The sequence below is a fragment of the Rhipicephalus sanguineus genome, chromosome 2 (genome assembly GCF_013339695.2).
Source record: "Rhipicephalus sanguineus isolate Rsan-2018 chromosome 2, BIME_Rsan_1.4, whole genome shotgun sequence".
Classification (NCBI taxonomy): Eukaryota; Metazoa; Arthropoda; class Arachnida; order Ixodida; family Ixodidae; genus Rhipicephalus; species Rhipicephalus sanguineus.
Window position 1 is genome coordinate 209,858,762 of NC_051177.1, and position 23,046 is coordinate 209,881,807.

Genomic DNA, 23,046 nt, shown 5'->3' on the forward strand with positions numbered 1-23,046 from the left:
CGATGGAGGCGAAAATGTTTGAGGACCGTGTACTTCGGTTTAGGTGCACATTAAAGAACCTCAGGTGGTCGAAATTTCAGGAGCCCTCCACTGCGCCGTCCCTAATAATTATATTATGGTTTGGGGACGTTAAACCCCAGATATTGCTGCCAAGGAGGGTTAACGCTTAAAAAAACTCGTGCAGCTGTACTTACACGGGTAGATAAAATCAAATGACCATCTCTGCAACACCACATGCTTTGCCGAGTTGCATTCAGTTCAAGACCACCCGTAACGTGTGCCTTTACTAAGTGTGAAAACATTCAAACATAACGATAGTCTTGCGTGCTAGATGACGAGTATAAGTTTTTCTTTTTAACTAGTTTCAAAATCTCAGCCGCACTAGTGAAATGGTGCAAGAAAAACTTTGTGTGTTTTTAGCTCGCATAGAAGCATTGCTATCTGCAGTGGGGGTGTTTTTCGTTAGGCCAAAAAAAGATCGAAGCACCTAAATTGCGAAGCTACCATGAAATACATCACTCCTTTCCTTTTAACTCTGCTCCCCAACAAAGTCATCATTTTAGGGGCGAAGCTCCTTAAAGCGGCACCCATTCGTCCCTCGTAGTGCGTAACCAGTCGTAACGCTAGTACCAGATGTTGACCTCCAAGGTGGTGCCGGTGGGAGATTTCTCCTGTGCGTTGTTGAACAATAAAAAATTCGCAGCGTGCGCGTTAACTAAAAGCCGAATTCTTCTGTCTCTCATTCCCCATTAGCAGCCATTGGCATGTTCCAGTAGGAAACGTTAGTAGAAGTAGAAGTGTAAGTGTTCGCTAAAAGCCGACTTCTTCTGTCTCTCATTCCCATTAGCAGCCATTGTTTACCTCCAAGGTAGTGCCTGGTGAGATTTCTCCTGTGCGTGATTAAACAATAAAAATTTTGTTCAAAACGCCGTTGATTGATGAAATAAACCAACGAAAGACGCCAGATGTTTTCTAAAAGCAAAACGAAAAGACGCCAGATGTTTCTAAAGCAAAACGAAAAGACGCCAGCTGCTTAACGAAAGACGCCAGATGTTTTCTAAAGCAATGGTTTTCTAAACAATGAAAATTCACCGCGTACATGTAAAATTAAAGTGAGCTGCAAGTCGTCATAACTCTCATCGAACCTTTAGTATAAACGCGCCCGATCTCACGTCAGTGATGATGTACTCGGCAGAATTCGCGGAATATTCACGGTTTACCGATGAACCTCCGCAGCTTCGCCCACTCATCATCATTCACTCCGCTGATATGCTGTGATTTTTTCATCCCGCACAAGACAGCCGTTAACCCACCTTCACTCCTCCTTTACTCCGACATTCAATACTGCAACATTGCTGCCACAGTTATAGGATCCATCGTACAAGTCCGAATCATTTTAAGCCGTCCAATAATTGTTTCAATAAAACTTCATGTAAAAGCTAAAAGAAGGCCCTTGAGGAGCATGACATAAATAAATAAATAAATAAATAAATAAATAAATAAATAAATAAATAAATAAATAAATAAATAAATAAATAAATACGGGCTTTATTGTCACCAGACATATTTTGATAGGCACCTTTTGTGAAGCGCTTCCCTACATATTTTGACTAACCGGAATCGCTGAAATGTTACCCTGACCTAAGAAAAGAACGTCCAAGGGCTCCCTGTATTGTGAGACAACCGAATGAAGCCAAGGAACCTTCAAAATTGGCTAGCGCGAAAATCGACAAGGTCTAAGAAGGAACGCTAGCCAATTTTGAAGATTATGAACCAACTAGCCCAACAACGTATACTTTTAAGCCAAGGAACGCATAGGGGCAATATTTGTCGTTCTTAAGTGTGGTGTAGTAATTATGACATAAATGGAAAAGAAGTAATGTGAACGCACAGACAATTTGCTGTTGGCGGGGACCAGGCCCGTAGCCAGGAATTTTTGGGGGGAGGGGGGGGGGCGAGGGGGCATTTGCTGACGGCCTTGCCTATTTGAGAAAGACATCTATTTTCATTGTGTATTTTCGGTAAAACGCACCCCTCCATCAAAATTTCCGTGAAAGGGGGGGGGGGTCCTAGGGCGCTCCCCCTGGCTACGGGGCTGGCGGGGACCCACCCCACAACCTTCCTGAGCTAGTAACAAGGACGTCTTGGCTTACGACACCTACACGAGTGAGGCCTCTGCAGTTGTCAATCGAACACGAAGCCTGACTCGTCGCTGACACGTTCACCTGCCGCGAGTCTATAATATATCTGCCCTACTGTGTAACACATCTGAAGCTCTGGCCTTACGGCCGGGCCCGGGTTTGAGGTGGCGGGCTCGGGTCGGGCCGCGCTTGGACTTTGCTCCGTTCCTAAAGGGACACTAATGTGAAACACTGAATCGGTTTAAATTGATAAAGTGTATTCTGAGAACTCGAATGTTCTCAGCCGAAATCTCCGTAGGTGACATTACGAATTTCAAACTGTATTTGTCGCATTTTGGGGACATTGGCTCAACAAAATTGCCTGAGACATGATATGTTAATTCTGTGACCCTGCCAGCTAACGTTGTCATTTGAAAGAAGAACTTTCAAATACTCATATATCCATGGGTCATTTCTGAAGAGGATTTGGCGGCAGGATCCCAACATATCGATACATATCTCCAAGATGACTAAAATCTGGACGCCGATTATGAAATATACAATCTTATTTCACGCTTATGTATCAACACATGGTGACCGCAGGGGGTGCCTCACAAGAAAAAAAATGTTTTGGGCCTGTCATGTCTGTGTATCTCAAGAACGTACTTATAATGAAAAGTTAAGAAAATGGGACGAACGCAGTTATGTGCCGACCGCAGGTCGCATGCAGCCGGTGGGCCGCGTGTTTGAGGCCCTTGCACTATATAGCGCGAGAGCTACATGATACTGCCGCAATAGCGTTGGAGTTGCAGGAATAGCACAGGTCCATTAAACAAGGCATGGGGCAAAGTATGTTCGTTTGACGAAATATCTGGCTTGAAAAACGACAATGGCGAATTCCCTGCCGAGTAATGTCCCCTTCACTCGAGCCATATGCATCCAATGAGTAAGCGTCGAGAAGCTTAGTCGCGCCTGTATGACCAAATTGGAAGGAATCCTGAAAATAGATACGAAATGGCTTCGTCCACCTTCTACCAGTTTTACCCGCGTAGTCGAATGGCCACCTTCTAAAGGTACAACATTGTTACGAAGTCATGCACCATTATAATAGAGGGACAAAAAGAGCACGGTGCAAACCCTGAATAACATGCACTGCTGTAAACGGCAAGGAGAAGCCCTCAATCTCTTATACAAAACGCTTGTTCGTAGTAAACTAGAATATGCATCAGCCATTTGGGACCCCTCTTCTGCTAACCTAATCAATGCGCTTGAACTCACTCAAAACAATGCAGCCCGTTTCATTCTAACTAGCTACAATCGTACCGCAAGTGTTACTACCGTGAAAAACATGCTTAATTTATCAAATCTAGCATCTCGTCTCAAAGTTTCCCGGTTGTGTTTGTTTCATAAAATTTTTTACCATTTCCCAAATCTACGCGATGAAATCCTCTCTCCCCCATCCTTCATCTGACCCAGGCTAGATCATTCTCACAAAGTAGGCGTACCTTCATTTCAGACTAAATTTTGTTCACAGTTCACATTCCTCGCACATCAGTCGACTGGAACCACCTTCCGTGTCCGTCAGCCGGCATCGAAGACAACGCTTGTTTCCGCAATAACGTAGCTAACACTGTATACCAAGGCTAGCAAAAATTTGTTCATTTGCTGTGTACTACCTTAGTTATTTTTTCTTAGTAAACGCTCACAGCATTATATATGCTTTTATAACCACGGAACATAACGCTTGTATTTGAACTTTGTTTTCCTGTATTCAGGGGCGTATACAGGGTGTTTCAAGAAATATGTCCAACCTTGTCGAAAAATCAGGAAAATGAGATATTTGATTGCTGCCTTCAGAATTGGTTTTTCTGTAGTGGCAGGGATTTTAGGATGGTTAAAGAAATTATTTGTGACTGTAGTTAAAAATGTAAATTAATTAAGTTTTTTAATTAGTGAAGTGGTTGTGTCAAATGGGAGAATTGAAGTTCTTCATGCCAGAAACCCAACCCAACTTTGAGATTTCGAAAAAGTGGCATCTAGTAATAATTACGAAGTAATGAAATTCAACCAAACTCAATGGCGAAACTTAAACAGAAACATGGAAGAACGCAGCTGGCATATTCATCTGAGACGTCGAAAATGAGTGAATGACTTTTTCTGTAGCGCTAGGCATCTTAAGATGGTTAGAGACATCACTTGACACAGTAATTAAGAAAGTTAAATTCATTAACTTCTTAATCAGTGGAGTTAGGTGACTGTGTCAAATTGGGAAATTGAATTTCTTCGTGTCAGAAACCCATCCCAACATTGATATTTCGAAAAAGTGGCCTCTAGTAATAATTACGAAGTAATGAAATTCAACCGAATTCGATGGCTTTCGCTGTTGAAAGTCATTGCATTTGGTTGAATTTCATTACGCGACAACAATTACTAGAGGACGCTTCTTCGAAACCTCAAAGATCGGATGGGTTCCTCGCATGAAGAACTTCAATTCTCCCATTTGACACAGTCACCTAACTCCACTAATTAAAAAGTTAATTAATGTAACTTTCTTAATTACTGTCCTAAATGATGTCCTTAACTACCTTAAGATTTGCGCCGCTACAGAAAAAGCAATTCCGAAAGCCCCGAGCAAATATCGCATTTTCCTGATTTTTTAAGAAGGTTGGACACATTTCTCGAAACACCCTGTATACACGCACACATACAAACGCACGCACGAACATACATAAAGTATGGTTGAACCCCCCCCCTCCCCCAAAAAAGAAGTCTGGTTACGCCCCTGCCTGTATTGTATTGTTTGTGAACACTACCCTCTGTAATGCCTTTGGCCTTGAGGGCATCAATAAATAAATAAATAAATAAAAAAGTGCAGATCCCACACATTGTGGCAATCTATGTAATGCGAAGCAGCCAGCAAAGAGCTGCATACATCGTCTTGTATGTCATTGAGGAAAACGCGTGTCATGGTTTTCATGCTAACTCCTATTATTTATGTTCGTCACACAGTAACGTCGCGAAATAGCAACTTCGGGGTAGATCAAGCTAGCGAAACGGCCGCCAGCGCCCCATGAGCGTGGCACGTAAGTCATGCTGTACATGACATGCGTGTCATGATTTTCATGTTAACACGTGTTATTTATGTTCGTCACACAGTCACGTCGCAAGATACCCATTTTGCTGCATATCAAGCTAGCGAAACGGCCGCCAGCGCCCCATGAGCGTGGCACGTAAGTCATGCTGTACATGACATGCGTGTCATGATTTTCATGTTAACTCGTGTTTTTATGTTCGTCACACAGTCACGTCGCGCAATACCAATTTCGGGGTAGATCAAGCTAGCGAAACGGCCGCCAGCGCCCCATGAGCGTGCCATGTAATTCATGATGTACATGACATGCATGTCATGATTTTCATGTTAACTCGTGTTATTTATGTTTGTTACACAGTCGCGTCGCAAGATACCAGTTTTGGTGTATATAAAGCTAGCGAAACGGCCGCCAGCGCGCCATGAGCGTGGCACGTAAGTCATGCTGTACATGACATGCGTGTCATGATTTTCATGTTAACTCGTGTGTTATTTATGTTCGTCACGTAGTCACGTCACGGAATACCAATTTCGGGGTAGATCAAGCCAGCGAAACGGCCGCCAGCGCACCATGAGCGTGGCAGGTAAGTCATGCTGTACATGACATGCGTGTCACGATTTTCATGTTAACTCGTGTCATTTATGTTCGCCACACAGTCACGTCACAAGATACCAATTTTGGTGTATATCAAACTAGCAAAACGGCCGCCAGCGCACCATGAGCGTGGCATGTAAATCATGCTGTACATGACATGCGTGTCATGATTTTCATGTTATGACTTGTCATTTATGTTCGTCATACAGTCATGTTACGCCATACCAATTTTGGTGTACATTCGATTAACCAAGCGACCAGAAGAGCACAAAGTCGTGGGAGTTCGCTAAGAAATGCTTCGCATTTAATAAATAAACAAAAGAGGAGTTTTATAAATGATATTGAAGAGCGACACGACGTTCGGGAACGAGAGAAATTAAGGGATAAGCTTGACCGCTATGTTCATTCTGCAGAGGTTTGCTCCAGTGGTGGAAGTCTGAGAACGACTGCCGACGCCTTCACAATTCGCAAGGCACATTTTATGCGCCCCTGCAGCTCGCGCGAGCAGTGCAAGAAGCTTTAGCGCGGCAGGACCTATGATGCAACCGCGCACGGAGCGCTTAAAGCCGGAATCTCTTGATAACATAGTTTTTCGCGCAATAACACGTGAAAAATAAACTGTCAACTATGGCGCAAAAAAACTTATAGACTGCATACACTATCAGTGGTGTGATGTATGAAAAGAATGATATGACAAATAGTTTTTCTTCGTTTCGACTGCTTATACGTATTCCTAAAAACCGCACGTGGTGCACGCGGTTCCTTACAATTTTTATCTAGGTTAGAGTATTTACAACAAAGGTCACAAATTTGGCTTTTTTGCTCTATTTCTCTTGCTGTGGAAAAGTGCTACTACGCTGAAGACAGGGGCTACATATCCAGAAGGGCGTACGTTTGGCTTTGTCGTTAGAGCATGCTTTAAAAATAATAGACAGCGCAATCAAAACAAAGTTAAGGGAGCGTTCTATGTCGGCTCTCTTCTTATTGCGCTCCCTATCTAAACTGAACTGATGCTGCAAATCACTTTCCTTTCAACAATATCTGCTACAAAACGCCCCTGATGATCCCCATTGTATCTGCAAAAAAAAAAAAAAAATAGGTGCAGGACTCTGCTGCCGCACAAACGTTCATCGTACTCAGTATGTCCGCTCAACTGTTTCCATAGTGATCCCCTTTTTACAAGAAATTAGCGTAGGTTAAAGCATAATTGTTAGCGAAGCATGCGCCAACAAAGCGTGGATATCTGCCAATTAAAACGCCTTGCTCTCGATTCCATGTTCGGGCAACAACACCTAGATTATTGGCTCGGGCCCCTGTCGGACCCGATCGGCGGTCGGGCCGGGTAGGTGAAACTTTTTCTCGTGTTCGGGCAGCGCCCGGGTCTCGCTTTGAGTCACCGGGCCGGGTTCGGGCGGGTAAACTCAAACGAGGCCCGGGCCGCGAATCTGGGCCCGTGCAGTGCTCTAACTCAGACTCACCAAACTTTTCCTCATTCGGACTCACTCGGACCCAGACTCATCAAAATATAATTAACTCGGACTCACTCAGACTCAGACTCACGGCTCTATCTGAGTCTGAGTTAGTCTGAGTAAGTCAGCTTTTTACACCAGAGTGTCAATGCTTTTTAACACCAATATCTCGCATAATCGGGATTCTACATATTAGCACCTTTTGATCTCGTACCTTCAAGTACGAGTTATCAGAATGTGTCATTCAGTAATGACCTTTTTATTGAAAGAGATGACTCACACGAGATAATTTTATCAATAACTTCCCGTGAAAAAGTTTGCGTCAAGCCACCTCCTTTCCCTCCGTAACTGACGCCTCTGATGAATAGACAATGGGCTGACGTATGAACGGTAGCGCGTTGAAGTAGGTGTGATTATACGTGAGTATAAACGTGAGCCGACATAAGGCTGATAGTAATGCTGAAGTTGAGTAGATAGGAGGAGTGATGTGAAGGTGAGGAGAGTGGAAAATATGAGGGGAGAGGGTAAAGCGTGGCCATGTATAATATCGTATATGAAGGGGCGGGAAAGGTAAGTGAGAGAGAGGATATAGGAGGATGGAAAGCAGGAGGGAGATAGTATAGAATTGGCGTGTATACTGTAATATAGCAAGAAGGTGGAAAGCGAAGTGAGGGTCAGGAGGACGGAATCTAGGTGAGAGGATAAAGCATGACCGCGCATAGTATTGTACATCGAGGGGTGGCAACATAGACATGTATGGTACAGTACAGCAAGGAGTGGGAAAGAGAAGTGATGGTGAGGAGGGAAAGGAGGAGAGAGGGTGCAGCATAGTTCAGGTAAAGGAGGGAGGCGAGATGGAGGTCGCAGAGGTGCTAAGGAAGACCACAAGCTCAGCTGTTTCCTCAGTCTATGCACCACTAGTGCGGAGCTTGCCCAGTGTTCTCAGCCATGATTTTCGGGAATTCAGTACGTTCGTCCTAAAAAAGTCTACACAATGTTCATGTTGAACAAGACGTCTGTGCGGACTATACTTGGCGCCGCCACCTAACGCAGTCACATTGTCCTTTTTTTATTGCGCTTCCCCACGCACCCCTCTTTTGGAATCAAACAAGAATTTACTTAAACCCACTGGTACATAGTTCCGTGTGTTGCATGTAGGACACAGTGGGGCCGCCGCGGTGGCCAGATGTTTACGGTGCTTGGCTGTCGACCCGAAAGATATGTATTCGATCACGGTCGCAACATTTTGATGGAGGCGAAATGCTAGAGGTTCGTGTACTGCGTGGTTTCAGTGGACGTTAAAGAACCCCAAGTGGTCGAAGTTATCGGGAGCCCACCACTGCGGCATCTCTCATAGCAGGAATCGCTTTCGGACGTTAACCCCTAAAACCAACCAACCAACCAACTTATTAAAAGGGGTCCTCAACCATATTGCTAGCGAACACACACAAAGGACGACATAGAAGGAGACAGGACCACCGCCAGACTTCAACTGATTTTTTAATCGACATGAAGGACACAATACATTTCTTTGCGCACGCGCAGGTGCCACGTCACAGACAAAGTTTATCCACCGAGCAAAAAGAAGAGAAATTCTCCGCCGCCTATCGATACCGCCAGTTCGCACGTGGTTTCTTCTTACACAGATAGTCCAGTTCTCTTTTCGACAACGCGATGGACGGAGTGCTGACACATGTGTCACCCGCCTTGTGAATTTCGACAGCTTCTACTATTTCCCTCTTTCTCTGTTCCCCGCCAACGTACATCACAGAAGTGGCGTCATATGCTGGGGTACAACCCTCGTACTTCTTGCAGTGCATCGCCAATAAACCACCCCCTGCAAGCGATCGAACAGCCGTGCGATGCTCCCTGAGCCTTTCATTGACGCATCTGCCCGTCTGGCCAATATACACCTTGCCACAAGCAAGTGGAAGTGTGTAGACGACTCCCGTCTTACAAGCTGTGAACTTTGATTGGTGTTTCTTAGCACACCGCGGCTTCTCAGGTTCCGTCACAGCAGAACAGAGCCCAGCCAGCTTGTGAGAAGCCGTCAAACCGTGATCTCGGTTGCTGAAGCGCTCTTGAGGGATCTAAAAGCTAGCTTTAGAGGGAATGCGGCCAAGGTGGACTCTGACACACGCATGCTACGGGTTTCAATCCCGTACATTCACGGAGTTTCCCACCGGCTCAAAAAAGTGGCGCGGAATTGCGGTCTTGGTGTCTTGTTCACGGCTCCTCACAAGCTGGCTGGGCTCTGTTCTGCTGTGACGGAACCTGAGAAGCCGCGGTGTGCTAAGAAACACCAATCAAAGTTCACAGATTGTAAGACGGGAGTCGTCTACACACTTCCACTTGCTTGTGGCAAGGTGTATATTGGCCAGACGGGCAGATGCGTCGATGAAAGGCTCAGGGAGCATCGCACGGCTGTTCGATCGCTTGCAGGGGGTGGTTTATTGGCGATGCACTGCAAGAAGTGCGAGGGTTGTACCCCAGCATATGACGCCACTTCTGTGATGTATGTACGTTGGCGGGGAACAGAGAAAGAGGGAAATAGTAGAAGCTGTCGAAATTCACAAGGCGGGTGACACATGTGTCAGCACTCCGTCCATCGCGTTGTCGAAAAGAGAACTGGACTATCGGTGTAAGAAGAAACCACGTGCGAACTGGCGGTATCGATAGGCGGCGGAGAATTTCTCTTCTTTTTGCTCGGTGGATAAACTTTGTCTGTGACGTGGCACCTGCGCGTGCGCAAAGAAATGTATTGTGTCCTTCATGTCGATTAAAAAATCAGTTGAAGTCTAGCGGTGGTCCTGTCTCCTTCTATGTCGTCCTTTGTGTGTGTTCGCTAGCAATATGGAAGCATACAATCAATACCAACTAGCCCAGCTTAATGCATTAACGTCCTCAACCACTTCTCCAAGTAATCATCAAATAGCTTCAGTATCGAAACTCATTGCCTCACGAATCGATCGTCCATTCGTGAGATTTGGCTGAGCTGCTCACAGTAGCGTCTGATTTCCTCAGTACGTGTTTTTTCACCAAGCACGAGGAGTGGCTCAGGCCCCCTTTAAATGACACGTAACCAGCTCTTCGGCTTGTCTTTTTCGGTACGTGACAATTCTGGGACTGGCTAAGAACGACCACACAATACAACCAGCTGCTCAAGACGCAATGGTGTTTTAATAGCAGCACTCCGAAGTGAGGTCAGCATCTTACGAGGCGATTAAAAGGAAACGGGGTCGTAAAAATAGATAAGGCACGGCGGCGAGTGTAAATGACTTTATTACCAAAGAATTAGTTTGCTTTTGTAGCAGCTACTTCACTGAAATGTAAGACATTTAAATGATCCGCGTACTCAAGCTGCAACTTCTAGAGAAATCGTAAACGTTCGGATGGGGTCATTACCAAATTTACGAATCTAATAAATTTTCTTTAAACTTGTGCTTGGCAGTCCACATTGGGCATTTCTGTTTCTTGAACTGCGTAGAAATTACAAGAAAACGCTTCAACTGCCTTTCTGAATAGTGTGACTGGGTTTACCTAGCTTCCGTTTCATTCTTTTTGGCTGGCATGCACACTGAAGCCGAAAATTCAGGCACTCAATTTTCATGACAGATTTGTGAATTTATGTATCATCCGTACCTACGTACTAGTTCACCGATGCAGTTCAATGGAAGAAACGGGTGGTCAAGCTAAGAACAAAAAGCCATCAGCACTAGCCCGCTGTGCTGAACCATATGCGTGCCAACATTTCAGTGGATGCCACTCATCAGTAGCCACAGATCATGAAAGCCTACAACCAATTGCAGGGTCCTTTTCCTCCCAAGTGCACAACACCACTTTCAATACGCCATTCTGTTGCGTTTAGACATTTTTAGCGCAGATCGACCCATCCTCTGGCAGCGACTCGTTACTGTTAGGTGCTCACGCGGTATCCTGCGAGATAGAGCGTGATAGTTTTCCTGTCGTCGTTGTTACATGAACTGAGAAGTGCACACTGATGTTATTAAGTATAGATACGAGGCAAGATACCTGAGTTTGAAGGCCGTCCCCGATAGTGCGACCGTGAAGCAGGTCTTGGTGCTGAGCTTGTCCCCCAGCTCTTCTAGCAACCCAATTATGGTGCGATGTTTCGCTCGACGGTGCGTCAAGCCAGCGTAGTCGAGAGGAGCGGCCAGTTGCGTGGTTCCCAATGACTCGTCCAAGAGACCGTGGGTTTTGATGATTATCCGGTCCAGCATGGAAGGCAGGTCCTCGTGGAACAACGTGGCGGCGCCGCGCGGAAGCATGGCGGACAGCGTGAGGTTGCCCCTGCTGTGGTCCACGTAGGCGGATGTGAAAAAGGCCACAACGTCTACGGCAGCGCCATCGTCGCCGAGCAAGGCGTTGCCATCCAGTTCGAAATTAATGCCGTCAACGCGACGCCCCTCCAGCCACGTGAACAGAGATCCGAGCAGTACGGGGCTGTTTTCGTACATCCGCTTTGCCGAGAAGCCTTTCATGAAGACGTTGACGATGAGCTTCCAATGTGGGAACAGGGCGTCTCGAATGCGCTTGAGCTGTCCAAGAATGGCGTCGTCCGTGGCATCTGCCAAGAGCTCAAGTGTGGCGTTCTCGAAGACAACGCCATCGTACACGATCTCGCTACAGTAGAAGCCTGGGAAGTGCCGCAGGACCAGCGTGTCTGGAGGTGGCCTTTAATGAAACAAATTCATAAGATGGCGAGCTTCATGAAGCAATTGACGCGAGCTATGCATTTAACGTAGAAAAATAGGTTTATACCAATAGACCCAGGAAGCACATATGGTCTATAAAACGACGAATTTAGAGATACATTGGGATAGAACAGATTCTGGACAATTCTGACGTTTTAAAAACGCCACAGCAATGCTGGATCATATCTGTCGTTCGTTACGTCTAGTAGACGCAGTTTCCAAGGCTCATTTTCCCGCAAACCAACGGAGAGATGCGTTACTTCTATGTAGATATGCTACCTTTAGGTAGCAGTGTTGCGCATAGGTCTGGCTAGCAACCACTGCTATGCGGCGAAGTCATATTCCTTTCTTGCAGGCGACATGCCTGCCGTGTCGCCGATCGACATGTTTGGCGTGTCGATAACCGGTGATTAACTTGACTGTCGATCACTAGTGTCAATCGAGTTCACTGCCGCTGCGGCGTCGAGAAATCCAAAAATTCACTCGACCGTCACCTTCCCCGCCAGGCATGGTTGCTAGCGGCGTTTGGAAGACAGACGCTCAACTCTGCTACATAAAGGTAGCGTACAGTAACTCTACTTGTATGCGTGGCGGGCGTGGCGGGCGTGCCGCGAACACCATTTGGTCCATGCAAGCATTGACATGCATGAACCACCGCGAATTGAAATTTTAATTTGAGCCAGCGTACGTCATCTCTCATTGGGAAAAAGGGTGTAACGCGCAAAAGGATAAATGTGCGTAGTGTTGACGTTTCGCCAGCCATCACGAAGGCTTCTAAGGGTAAGCTTTACGTTATTTACTGGCAGCGATAAACGTCCAACTTCCTCGCACGTTCTTTAGCGCTGATCTTGTATCCGTCCGCGCAGTTGATTCTGCGATGTCAGTTAAGGTCGTCGATTTAGGAAGTGCGGTCACCCTAGTCGGTCATGTCCTTTTTTGCCTTATTCCGTGCTTTGTGTCGTGATTCGTAGAGACTATTAACGCAGCTGTAAAGAGGCTGTACTTCGCTGCATGTTAAACTTGTGGGACCGAATGCATGTATGTTTCTGTGTAGCGGCTGTTATGCTGATTGACAGTTAGGCCTAGTCCCGCTAGATCTCCTACGGAGAAATTCACACCTCAACTTGCGTGCGAGACGCTGTCGCAACTTCCTTTCATCTACGCGGAAGTTGTGGATGCGGTCACCTACTTTTCTTTGGATTGGCGGATTCTGCATAAACCACAGGGTTCTGTCATTTTTGAAGGTAAGTTCATTTTCATTGCATTTGCACTCTGTATTCGTTAACCATGAAACGTGAAAAAAAAGGTTGCGTTGCATGCGCGACATGTTTCAGCAGTACGTGACTGCGTACTTCATGTAGCATACATGATTAAGCTGTCCAAATATAAATGTAAGCTCCGGTTTCCGTTCACGCTCAAATGAACATGAACGGAACTATTCTTATTAATTGAAATGATTTCAATAAACTGACCTATATGTTTTTATTGACCGCTTGATGGAGCTAGTTTGAAGGTATAAATTAGCCTAAGCTGCTTGTGCCACGTAAGAACTTAGAAGTTGCGCATGTGTCATGGGCTTTATTGTGACTCTGGAAAAAACTTCTGGATAACAGAATATTTAGAGCGACAGAGTATGGCTTCAAGGTTCTTGCACAGTACTATATGCATGTAACGAGAGCCTGGGCGCGCTTTTCTATTAGTTGCGAATTTCTTCGGGCATGAGAGTCAAAAGCGCGTTTCACAGGGAGGAGCAGTGCCGTGATCACTTGGCTATCTTGACGTGCTCGAAGAACTTGCCGCTTATCTCTGGTAACCTCCACGGATCCTCTTTAAAACCGGCGCCCCTTAGCAGAACCGAAAAGTTCTCGCGCGCGTTGTTTGCGCCTGGTTAATTATAACCTGCTCGCTCTCGGTCGCCGTATGGTGTTATTGAGTTTTCGCCTTTTCACACCGTCATTTTTTGGTCGTATAAAACAAAATTCTATTTTCTTCTATTTTTTGCAGGTGGTACTTACCCCAGATGTTTAGAACAAGCGCTTCACCAACTAAATTACGATTTTTCTATATGGTGGAGTTATTTGCAGTTTTTCATATGAATATAGCTACATGTCAAAAGATTTGCGTTTCTCTCTTTCCCTTGGGGACAAAAAGAAAACAAAAGGTGACACAAATTATGGAAGCAGTTTTCAACTTCTCTGAGTGTCTGTGTGTGCTGGCATCTTCAACAAATCGCACCGGCGGGCCCTGGTGAGCCGTTTCGGCCGATCATCGTCGCGCCTTGGGGTCCCGGTGCGATTTGTCGAAGATGCCATGCGTCATTCATTAGGAGGTATTCACGTGGCGTCATGCTCAAGGAGCGCTAGCGAGGCGGTTGCCGTAGCCTTGTTCACGCGTGCGGTCGTCATTGTAGGACTATGACCATGGTGCTTGGCCGCGCGTGTTGTTTTAATATGTCTTCTCATCTCTTCATGTGAAATCAGACACATACGCCGGATCGCTGAACGACTGCGGCTATGGTGGGCGGATGTAGGCACTTGCTGGCGCCGCTTGGCGGCCGAGCCCCCTCTTGTTGGAAAAGCCTCACGTTGGAAAAAGCAATCGAGTACGGTAACACGGCTGAAATCTTTGAGAGTCAAAACCAAGCTTGTGAGCACAGCGAAGCCTGTACGAAAACGCTGTACGGAAAAGACAACGGGAACCAAAGAGCTCGCCAAAAAAGGAATGCATGTACTGTGGGCGAAAGCAACCACCAGGGACGTGCCCGTCATGGGACAAGACATGTGGCGTCTGCCACAAAAAGGATCATTTTGAAGCTTGCTGCAAGGCGCGAAAGAGCGTTCAGCAAGTTGACTATCATAATACGCCACAAGAACATACCGAGGAATTCGATGACGAGTTTCAAGTTCTAGCGGTAAGCGTCAACGACGTATCGAGAAACTCAGAATGGGTAGTCGCCACAAAGCTAGCCAACCATGACGCAAAGCTAAAGGTGGACACAGGCGCGCAGGCCAACCTTCTTCCCCACTCTCTGGTTCTCAAGCTTGACAAGACAGCCACGACTCGACCTTCAGCAATCGTATTGCCACGTGCGTTTCTTATCATTAGTTTTGCTGTATTCGGTTGTCGCCCACAAAGACTGTCAGCAACGCTCAGCGCCAAACGCACCTCATTGTTCGAGAAGCTTCGCGATTATTGTAGATCATTTTGTTAAGATTCCGCGCAAGACGCGAACACTCGAGCTTATTCTAGAGCTTGCGCGACAATCAGCGATAACGCTGGAATATTCGACGGTAACGCTGGAATATTCGACGCCGATAACGCTGGAATATTCGACGGCACATGTATTGCCGCGAGTCTTATATTTCATGAGTGAAAGCTTCACCCACAAAGACTGTGGGCAATGCGCTGCGCAGGCCTCGCCGTGATGTGTAGGAAGCTTCGCGATTGTTTTGGAACAATCTGTTAAGTTTGCGCGCCGCACGAGAATGTTCCAGCGTTGTCGAGAGATAACGCCGCCACCAGCGATATCGCTGGAAAGTTCGATAGCACCTGTATAAAAACCGACGCACTTGACCGCTTGTCAGTTGATCGACGGACGACGCCCTGTTCGCCGCTATCATTGTACAGCGTGTATTGCTGTAGTTCTAGTTCTCATTTTCCCGGCCACAAGTTCGGCCAAATAAACAGTTTCATTCTGCAAACGCCGACTGCTGTCTTCGTCGACGTCACGACCACGTGACATCTGGTGGAGGTGCTGCTTCATGATCCGGACGCCACCGCGGAGCGCTGACCCAAGCCCAAGCCGCGAAGAAGACGACTCTAAGGACAACCCGGAGCCTCGAACCAGCCGCCGGCAGAAAGGACTACCCCCCGAATACGAACCCCTACCGGACAAGACCAGGATCACAGCGAAGACAACAGCCACAATGACAACCGCTGGGGCGCCTACAACGGTCGTCATGCACCAACCGAGGGAGCCGCCGACATTCCGCGGATCACCATGCGAGGATCCAGAAAGCTGGCTGGAGGCATACGACCGGGTCTCCACGTTCAACAACTGGGACTGTGACGAGAAGCTACGCCATGTCTACTTCGCCCTTGAAGATGGCGCAAGAACCTGGTTCGAGAATCGAGAGTCCACGCTAACATCATGGGACCTCTTCCGCACCGGATTTCTCAACGCCTTCACGAGCGTCATCCGGAAAGAAAGGGCTGAAACCCTTCTCGAGACCCGTGTACAGCTCCCCAATGAGAACGTCGGACTGTACACCGAAGAAATGACTCGCCTATTCCGCCATGCCGATCCAGCCATGTCCGAAGAAAAGAAAGTTCGCTTCCTGATGCGGGGAGTGAAGGAAGAACTTTTCGCCGGACTTGTGCGCAACCCGCCGAAGACGGTCTCGGAATTCCTTTCGGAGGCCACAACAATCGAAAAGGTACTAGAAATCCGCACTAGGCAGTACAACCGCCGCATTCCTACGACGACCTACGGGGAGGTTCAGGCGCTGCAGTCTGATGACCTGCGTGACGCCATCAGAACGATTGTGCGGGAGGAGCTGCGCAAACTGTTACCTTCGCCGCAGCATCAAGTGGATTCAATCGCCGACGTTGTCCGCGAGGAAGTCCGGCAATCGCTTGGAATTCCCGAAGCACCGCAGGCTCAGCCGGAAGCCATGAGCTATGCTGCTGCAGCCAGACGTAACGCCCCCCCTCCTCGCCCACGTCAATACGCCGCGCCGCCGCAGCAGTTCCGCCGCCAGGCACCGCCGCCACCACCACCGACGCCATACCGCCCGCCGACAGGACAACGCTGCGCCCCCCGAAAGACCGACGTTTGGCGTGCCCCTGACAACCGACCGCTCTGCTATCACTGCGGGGAAGCCGGCCACACATACCGCCGATGCCAGTATCGACAGATGGGGCTACGCGGATTCGCCGTCAACGCGCCGCGCCCGCAGCCAGGCGAACGGCCTCGCGACATCGACGACTACCTTACCGGAACACAGTGGGAAGAACGACGACCTTCCCGCTCGCCGTCGCCCGGCCGCTACATGTCACCGCACCGCCCGCAGTACACTGGCCCAAACCGGGGCCGGTCGCCTAGCCCGTATCCGGGAAACTAAGGGCAGCAACCGATGGAGGTGCGGTTGCTGTACGACGAACTGCCGAAGATCCTCCGCGGCCGCCGACGACGACAACGCGACGAGACCTTCAGAACACGATGCAAACCGGACGGAGCCCTCACGACGAAACTTCGCGGCCCGAAGAAAACCTGACGACGCAACGTCGAAACAGCGGGACAAATCGACGAAGCCGTGATCCGACGCCACGACCTAACCGCAATGCAAGACGACGAACAAGCGACCTCGATGTTCTTATCGACGGCCACAGCGTCACAGCTCTCGTCGACACCGGTGCCGACTATTCCGTCGTCAGTGGGCCATTCGCCACCAAGCTGAAGAAAGTAAAGACCGCTTGGAGTGGACCAGAAATCCGGACAGCTAGAGGCCACCTGATAACGCCGATTGGTGTCTGCACGGCGAGAGTCACCATCAATAACCTCACTTATCCTGCGAGCTTTGTAATCCTACAAAACTGCTCCAGGGATGTGATACTCGGAATGGACTTCCTAAGTGACCACGGCGCCGTAATCGACCTGAGGTCTGAGTCGATAACACTAACCTCAGACAAAGCGCTCCCGCCCCACGCGACGCCAGGGAACCATGCACTTAATGTGATAGCAGAGCAGGTGACCGTTCCGCCGCGCTCCAGCGTCATTATTTCCGTCGGCACCGAAAAACCTGCGAACCTTGAATGCGTAATCGACGGCGATCAGCAACTACTCCTGAATCGTCAAATTTGCGTCGCAAGAGGTATCGCCGAGCTGCATGACGGTAAAGCAAAGGTACTGCTGACAAACTTCAGCCACGAATATAGGCACCTCAACATGGGTACGACGGTTGCCTACATCGACGAATGTGTAGCCGCCAGCGATGCTTTCGCCCTCTTCGATGCTGTCGAACCTGCTTCGACGAATAGAGGTCCCGTACGGAATTTTGACGTCAACCCGAGCCTTCCGAAGGTCAAGCAAGACAAGCTCAAAACCCTGCTCCTGAAATACAAGGACTGTTTCTCGTCGTCATCGCGGGTCCGACAAACGCCCCTTGCTAAGCACCGCATTATAACAGAAGAAAATGCTCGACCACTCCGTCAGAGTCCCTACCGAGTTTCGACGCGAGAACGCGAGGCCGTGAAGAAACAGGTCGACGAAATGCTGCGCGACGACATCATCCAGCCGTCGAAGAGTCCGTGGGCATCCCCGGTGGTGCTAGTGAAGAAGAAGGATGGGACTCTACGTTTTTGCGTCGATTATCGTCGCCTGAACAAAGTCACGAAGAAGGACGTGTATCCCCTTCCCCGGATAGACGACACCCTGGATCGATTACACAACGCAAAGTACTTTTCGTCGATGGACCTCAAGACCGGTTACTGGCAAATAGAAGTCGACGAGAGAGACCGAGAAAAGACTGCCTTTATAACGCCAGACGGCCTGTTTGAGTTCAAGGTCATGCCTTTTGGTCTTTGCTCGGCACCTGCGACTTTTCAACGGGTTATGGATACAGTACTGGCCGGCTTGAAGTGGCAGACGTGCCTCGTGTACTTGGACGACGTCGTAGTGTTTTCCTCGAACTTCGACAAACACCTTCGGCGCCTTGAAGCTGTACTTCAAGCAATCAAGACCTCCGGACTCACTTTGAAGCCTGAAAAGTGCCGCTTCGCGTACGAGGAGCTCTTGTTCTTGGGTCATGTGATCAGCAAGGATGGTGTTCGCCCGGACCCGCGGAAAACAGCTGCCATCGCTGACTACCCGACGCCCACCGACAAGAAGGCCGTACGCCGTTTTCTCGGCTTGTGCGCCTATTAGAGACGTTTCGTCAAAGAATTTTCACGGATCGCCGAGCCGCTGACGCAACTCACGAAGGCCGACGTCGAATTCAGGTGGGAAACGTCGCAAGTTCAGGCATTTCAAGAATTGAAACGACGCCTGCAGACGCCTCCGATACTTGCGCATTTCGACGAGCACGCCGATACGGAAATCCACACCGACGCAAGCAGCGTAGGACTCGGCGCCGTCCTTGTGCAGAAGACCGACGGATTGGAAAGGGTCATCAGTTATGCTAGCCGGTCGCTATCAAAGGCAGAAATCAACTATTCCACAACAGAAAAGGAGTGTCTGGCCATCATCTGGGCTACATCGAAGTTTCGCCCCTACATCTACGGCCGGCCCTTCAAAGTTGTGAGCGACCACCACGCCTTGTGTTGGCTAGCCAACTTGAAGGACCCTTCAGGTCGTCTCGCACGGTGGAGCCTAAGACTCCAAGAATTCGACATTACCGTCGTTTACAAGTCCGGAAGAAAACACTCCGACGCCGACTGCTTGTCTCGTGCCCCCGTTGACGCACCGCCGCAGGACGGCCACGATGATGACTGCTTTTTGGGAACCATAAGTGCCGACGACTTCGCTGAACGACAGCAAGTCGACCCAGAACTCAGGGGCCTTGTGGAATACCTCAAGGGCAGGACCGCCGTTGTTCCAAAAGTATTCAGGAGGGGATTGGCGTCATTTCTCTTGAAAAACAACGTCCTCGTAAAAAAGAACTTCTCTCCGGCCCGGGCAGACTACCTCATCGTTGTACCTTCGGCACTGCGACCAGAGGTTCTGCAGGCCCTGCACGACGACCCGACGGCTGGCCACCTCGGCTTTTCCCGCACGCTCGCGAGGATACAAGAAAAATACTACTGGCCACGCCTTCCTGCCGACGTCGCCCACTACGTTAAGACTTGCCGAGATTGCCAGCGACGGAAGACACCGCCGACTAAGCCAGCGGGACTTCTGCAGCCAATCGAACCACCGCACCGGCCGTTCCAGCAAATCGGGATGGACCTACTGGGGCCGTTCCCGACGTCGACTTCCGGCAACAAGTGGATTGTCGTAGCGACTGACTACCTCACCCGCTACGCCGAGACAAAGGCCTTGCCCAAAGGCAGTGCCTCCGAGGTAGCCAAGTTCTTCGTGGAGAACATCGTCTTGCGTCATGGCGCCCCAGAGGTCCTTATCACAGACAGAGGTACCGCCTTTACTGCGGACCTAACTCAGGCGATCTTGAAGTACAGCGAGACGAGCCACCGCCGCACCACCGCCTACCACCCGCAGACCAATGGCCTCACCGAGCGTCTAAATAAGACCATCGCCGACATGCTCGCCATGTACGTCGACGTTGAGCACAAGACGTGGGACGCCGTCCTTCCGTACGTGACCTTCGCTTACAACACGGCCGTCCAAGAAACGACGCAGATGACGCCGTACAAGTTGGTCTACGGAAGGAGCCCGGCGACGACGCTCGACGCCATGTTACCCAACGTCACCGACGAAGAAAATGTCGACGCCGCCGCTTACTTACAACGTGCCGAAGAAGCTCGACAGCTGGCCCGCCTGCGCATCAAGACCCAGCAGCACACCGACAGCCGTCGCTACAATCTTCGACGACGCTTCGTCGAGTACCAGCCCGGCGACCGTGTCTGGGTCTGGACGCCAATACGACGACGCGGACTGAGCGAGAAGCTTCTTCGACGATACTTCGGACCATACAGGGTACTTCGACGTCTCGGCGCACTCGACTACGAGGTTGTCCCCGACGGCATCACGAACTCCCAGAGGCGTCGAGCTCGACCCGAGGTCGTGCATGTGGTGCGCCTTAAACCGTACTATGCTCGTTAGCGCACCTGAGGACTCTAATGTTTGCTTTATTTATTTTTTTCTTTAGTATTGCACGTATTCATGTTCTGTTTTTAAGCATCGGGACGATGCTTTTTCAGAGGGGGGCATTGCCGCGAGTCTTATATTTCATGAGTGAAAGCTTCACCCACAAAGACTGTGGGCAATGCGCTGCGCAGGCCTCGCCGTGATGTGTAGGAAGCTTCGCGATTGTTTTGGAACAATCTGTTAAGTTTGCGCGCCGCACGAGAATGTTCCAGCGTTGTCGAGAGATAACGCCGCCACCAGCGATATCGCTGGAAAGTTCGATAGCACCTGTATAAAAACCGACGCACTTGACCGCTTGTCAGTTGATCGACGGACGACGCCCTGTTCGCCGCTATCATTGTACAGCGTGTATTGCTGTAGTTCTAGTTCTCATTTTCCCGGCCACAAGTTCGGCCAAATAAACAGTTTCATTCTGCAAACGCCGACTGCTGTCTTCGTCGACGTCACGACCACGTGACAGTATAAATGCCGACGCGCTTCACCGCTTGCCAGTTGATCGACGGCCGACGCTCTGTTCGCCGCTATAAGTGCATACCGTGTGTATTGCTGTAAATTAACTTTCCGTTTCTCGGCCACAAGTTCGGCCAAATAAAGAGTTTCATCTTGCAAACGTCGCCTGCGGTCTTCGTCGACGTCACGACGTTACATCTGGAGGAGGTGCTGCTTCTTTCATGTACCAGACGCCCCCGTCAAGCCGTGAACCCAGCCCAAGTCGCGAGAAAGACATCGAAGGCAACCCTGAGCAGCGAGCAAGCCGAAAACAACAAGGTCTACGGCCAGAGTACGGGTCTTTACCTCAAAAGACCCGGCGGACCAAGACGCCGACCTCGACCACAGCGACGATGACAGCCCCTGTGCCGTCTGCGCCTATTCTGTTCCGGCAGCCCAAGGAGCCGCGACCTTCCGCTGTTCAGCACTTGAAGACCCGGAAAGCTGGCTCGAAGCGTACGACCGAGTCGCCGTTTTCAATGCGTGGACCAACGAAGACAAGCTTCGACATGTGTACTTCGCCTTGCAAGACGCCGCTCGAACCTGGTTTGAGAACCAAGAGCGAACCCTGACAACGTGGGACACATTTCGCTCCAAGTTCCTCGCACCATTCACGAGCGTCATCCGCAAGGAGAGGGCCGAAACGCTGCTTGAAACCCGTTCGCAGCTACCAAACGAAAACGTGGTGCTCTTCACAGAAGAGACGACCAGGCTCTTCCGCCACGCCGACCCCGAAATGCCGGAAGACAAGAAAGTTCGCTTCCTCATGCGAGGAGTAAAGCGGGAGCTGTTCGCAGGTCTGATGCGGAAACCACCGAGTACTGTCCAGGAATTCACCTCCGAAGCGACGACGATTGAAAAGACGCTGGAGGTGCACACCCGACAATTCAATCGCCGCTCGACGCCAGCGTACGCAGAAGTTCAACCACTCTGCTCCGACGACCTGCGTGAAACGATTCCAGCGATCGTGCGGGAGGAACTGCGCAAGCTTTTACCCTCGCCACATCCTCAAATTGACTTCATCAACGAAATGGTTCGCGAAAAAGTTCAGCAAGCGTTAGGAATTCACGAACCACCGCAGACTCATCCGGAGGCCATGGCCTACGCTGCTGCAGTCCGCCGTCCCGTGCCCGCTCCGCGACAACGTCAAGACGCCGCACCGCCGCAGCGGTTCCGCCGGCAGACACCGCCGCAACCACCACAGACGCCATACCGCCCGCCGACAGGGTAACGCTGCGCCCCTCGGAAGACCGACGTTTGGCGCGTCCCTGACAACCGCCGCTCTGCTACCACTGCGGGGAGGCCGACTACACGTACCGTCGCTGCCAGTACCGACAGCTGGGGCTACGTGGATTCGCCGTCAACGCGCCGCGCCCACAGCCAGGCGAACGGCCTCGCGATATCGACGACTACCTCACCGGAACACAGTGGCAAGAACGACGACCTTCCCGCTCGCCGTCGCCCGGCCGCTACATTTCACCGCACCGCCGGCACTACACTGGCCCGAACCGCGGCCGGTCGCCTAGCCCGTATCCGGGAAACTAAGGGAGCAACTGATGGAGGTACGGTTGCTGTACGACGAAATGCCGAAGATCCTCCGCGGCTGCCGACGACAACGCGACGAGACCTGCAGAACACGACGCGAAGCAGACGAAGCCCTGCCGAAGAAACCTCGCGGACCGAAGACCTGACGACGCAGCATAGAAGCACCGCAACAAATCGACGCAGCCGTGATCCGACGCCGCG

At 49.8% G+C, this 23,046-nt stretch overlaps 1 protein-coding gene across 2 annotated transcripts in view; it reads right to left on the minus strand.

The window, feature by feature from the left end:
- The window catches only part of LOC119384033 (uncharacterized), an 88,509-nt gene that overhangs the window by 11,214 nt on the left and 54,249 nt on the right, over window positions 1-23,046 (minus strand). For both annotated transcript variants that reach the window (XM_049412743.1, XM_049412742.1), the window contains exon 3: window positions 11,305-11,967. In XM_049412743.1, the coding sequence (XP_049268700.1) occupies window positions 11,305-11,967 (663 nt within the window). The remainder of the gene's footprint in view (window positions 1-11,304; window positions 11,968-23,046) is intronic.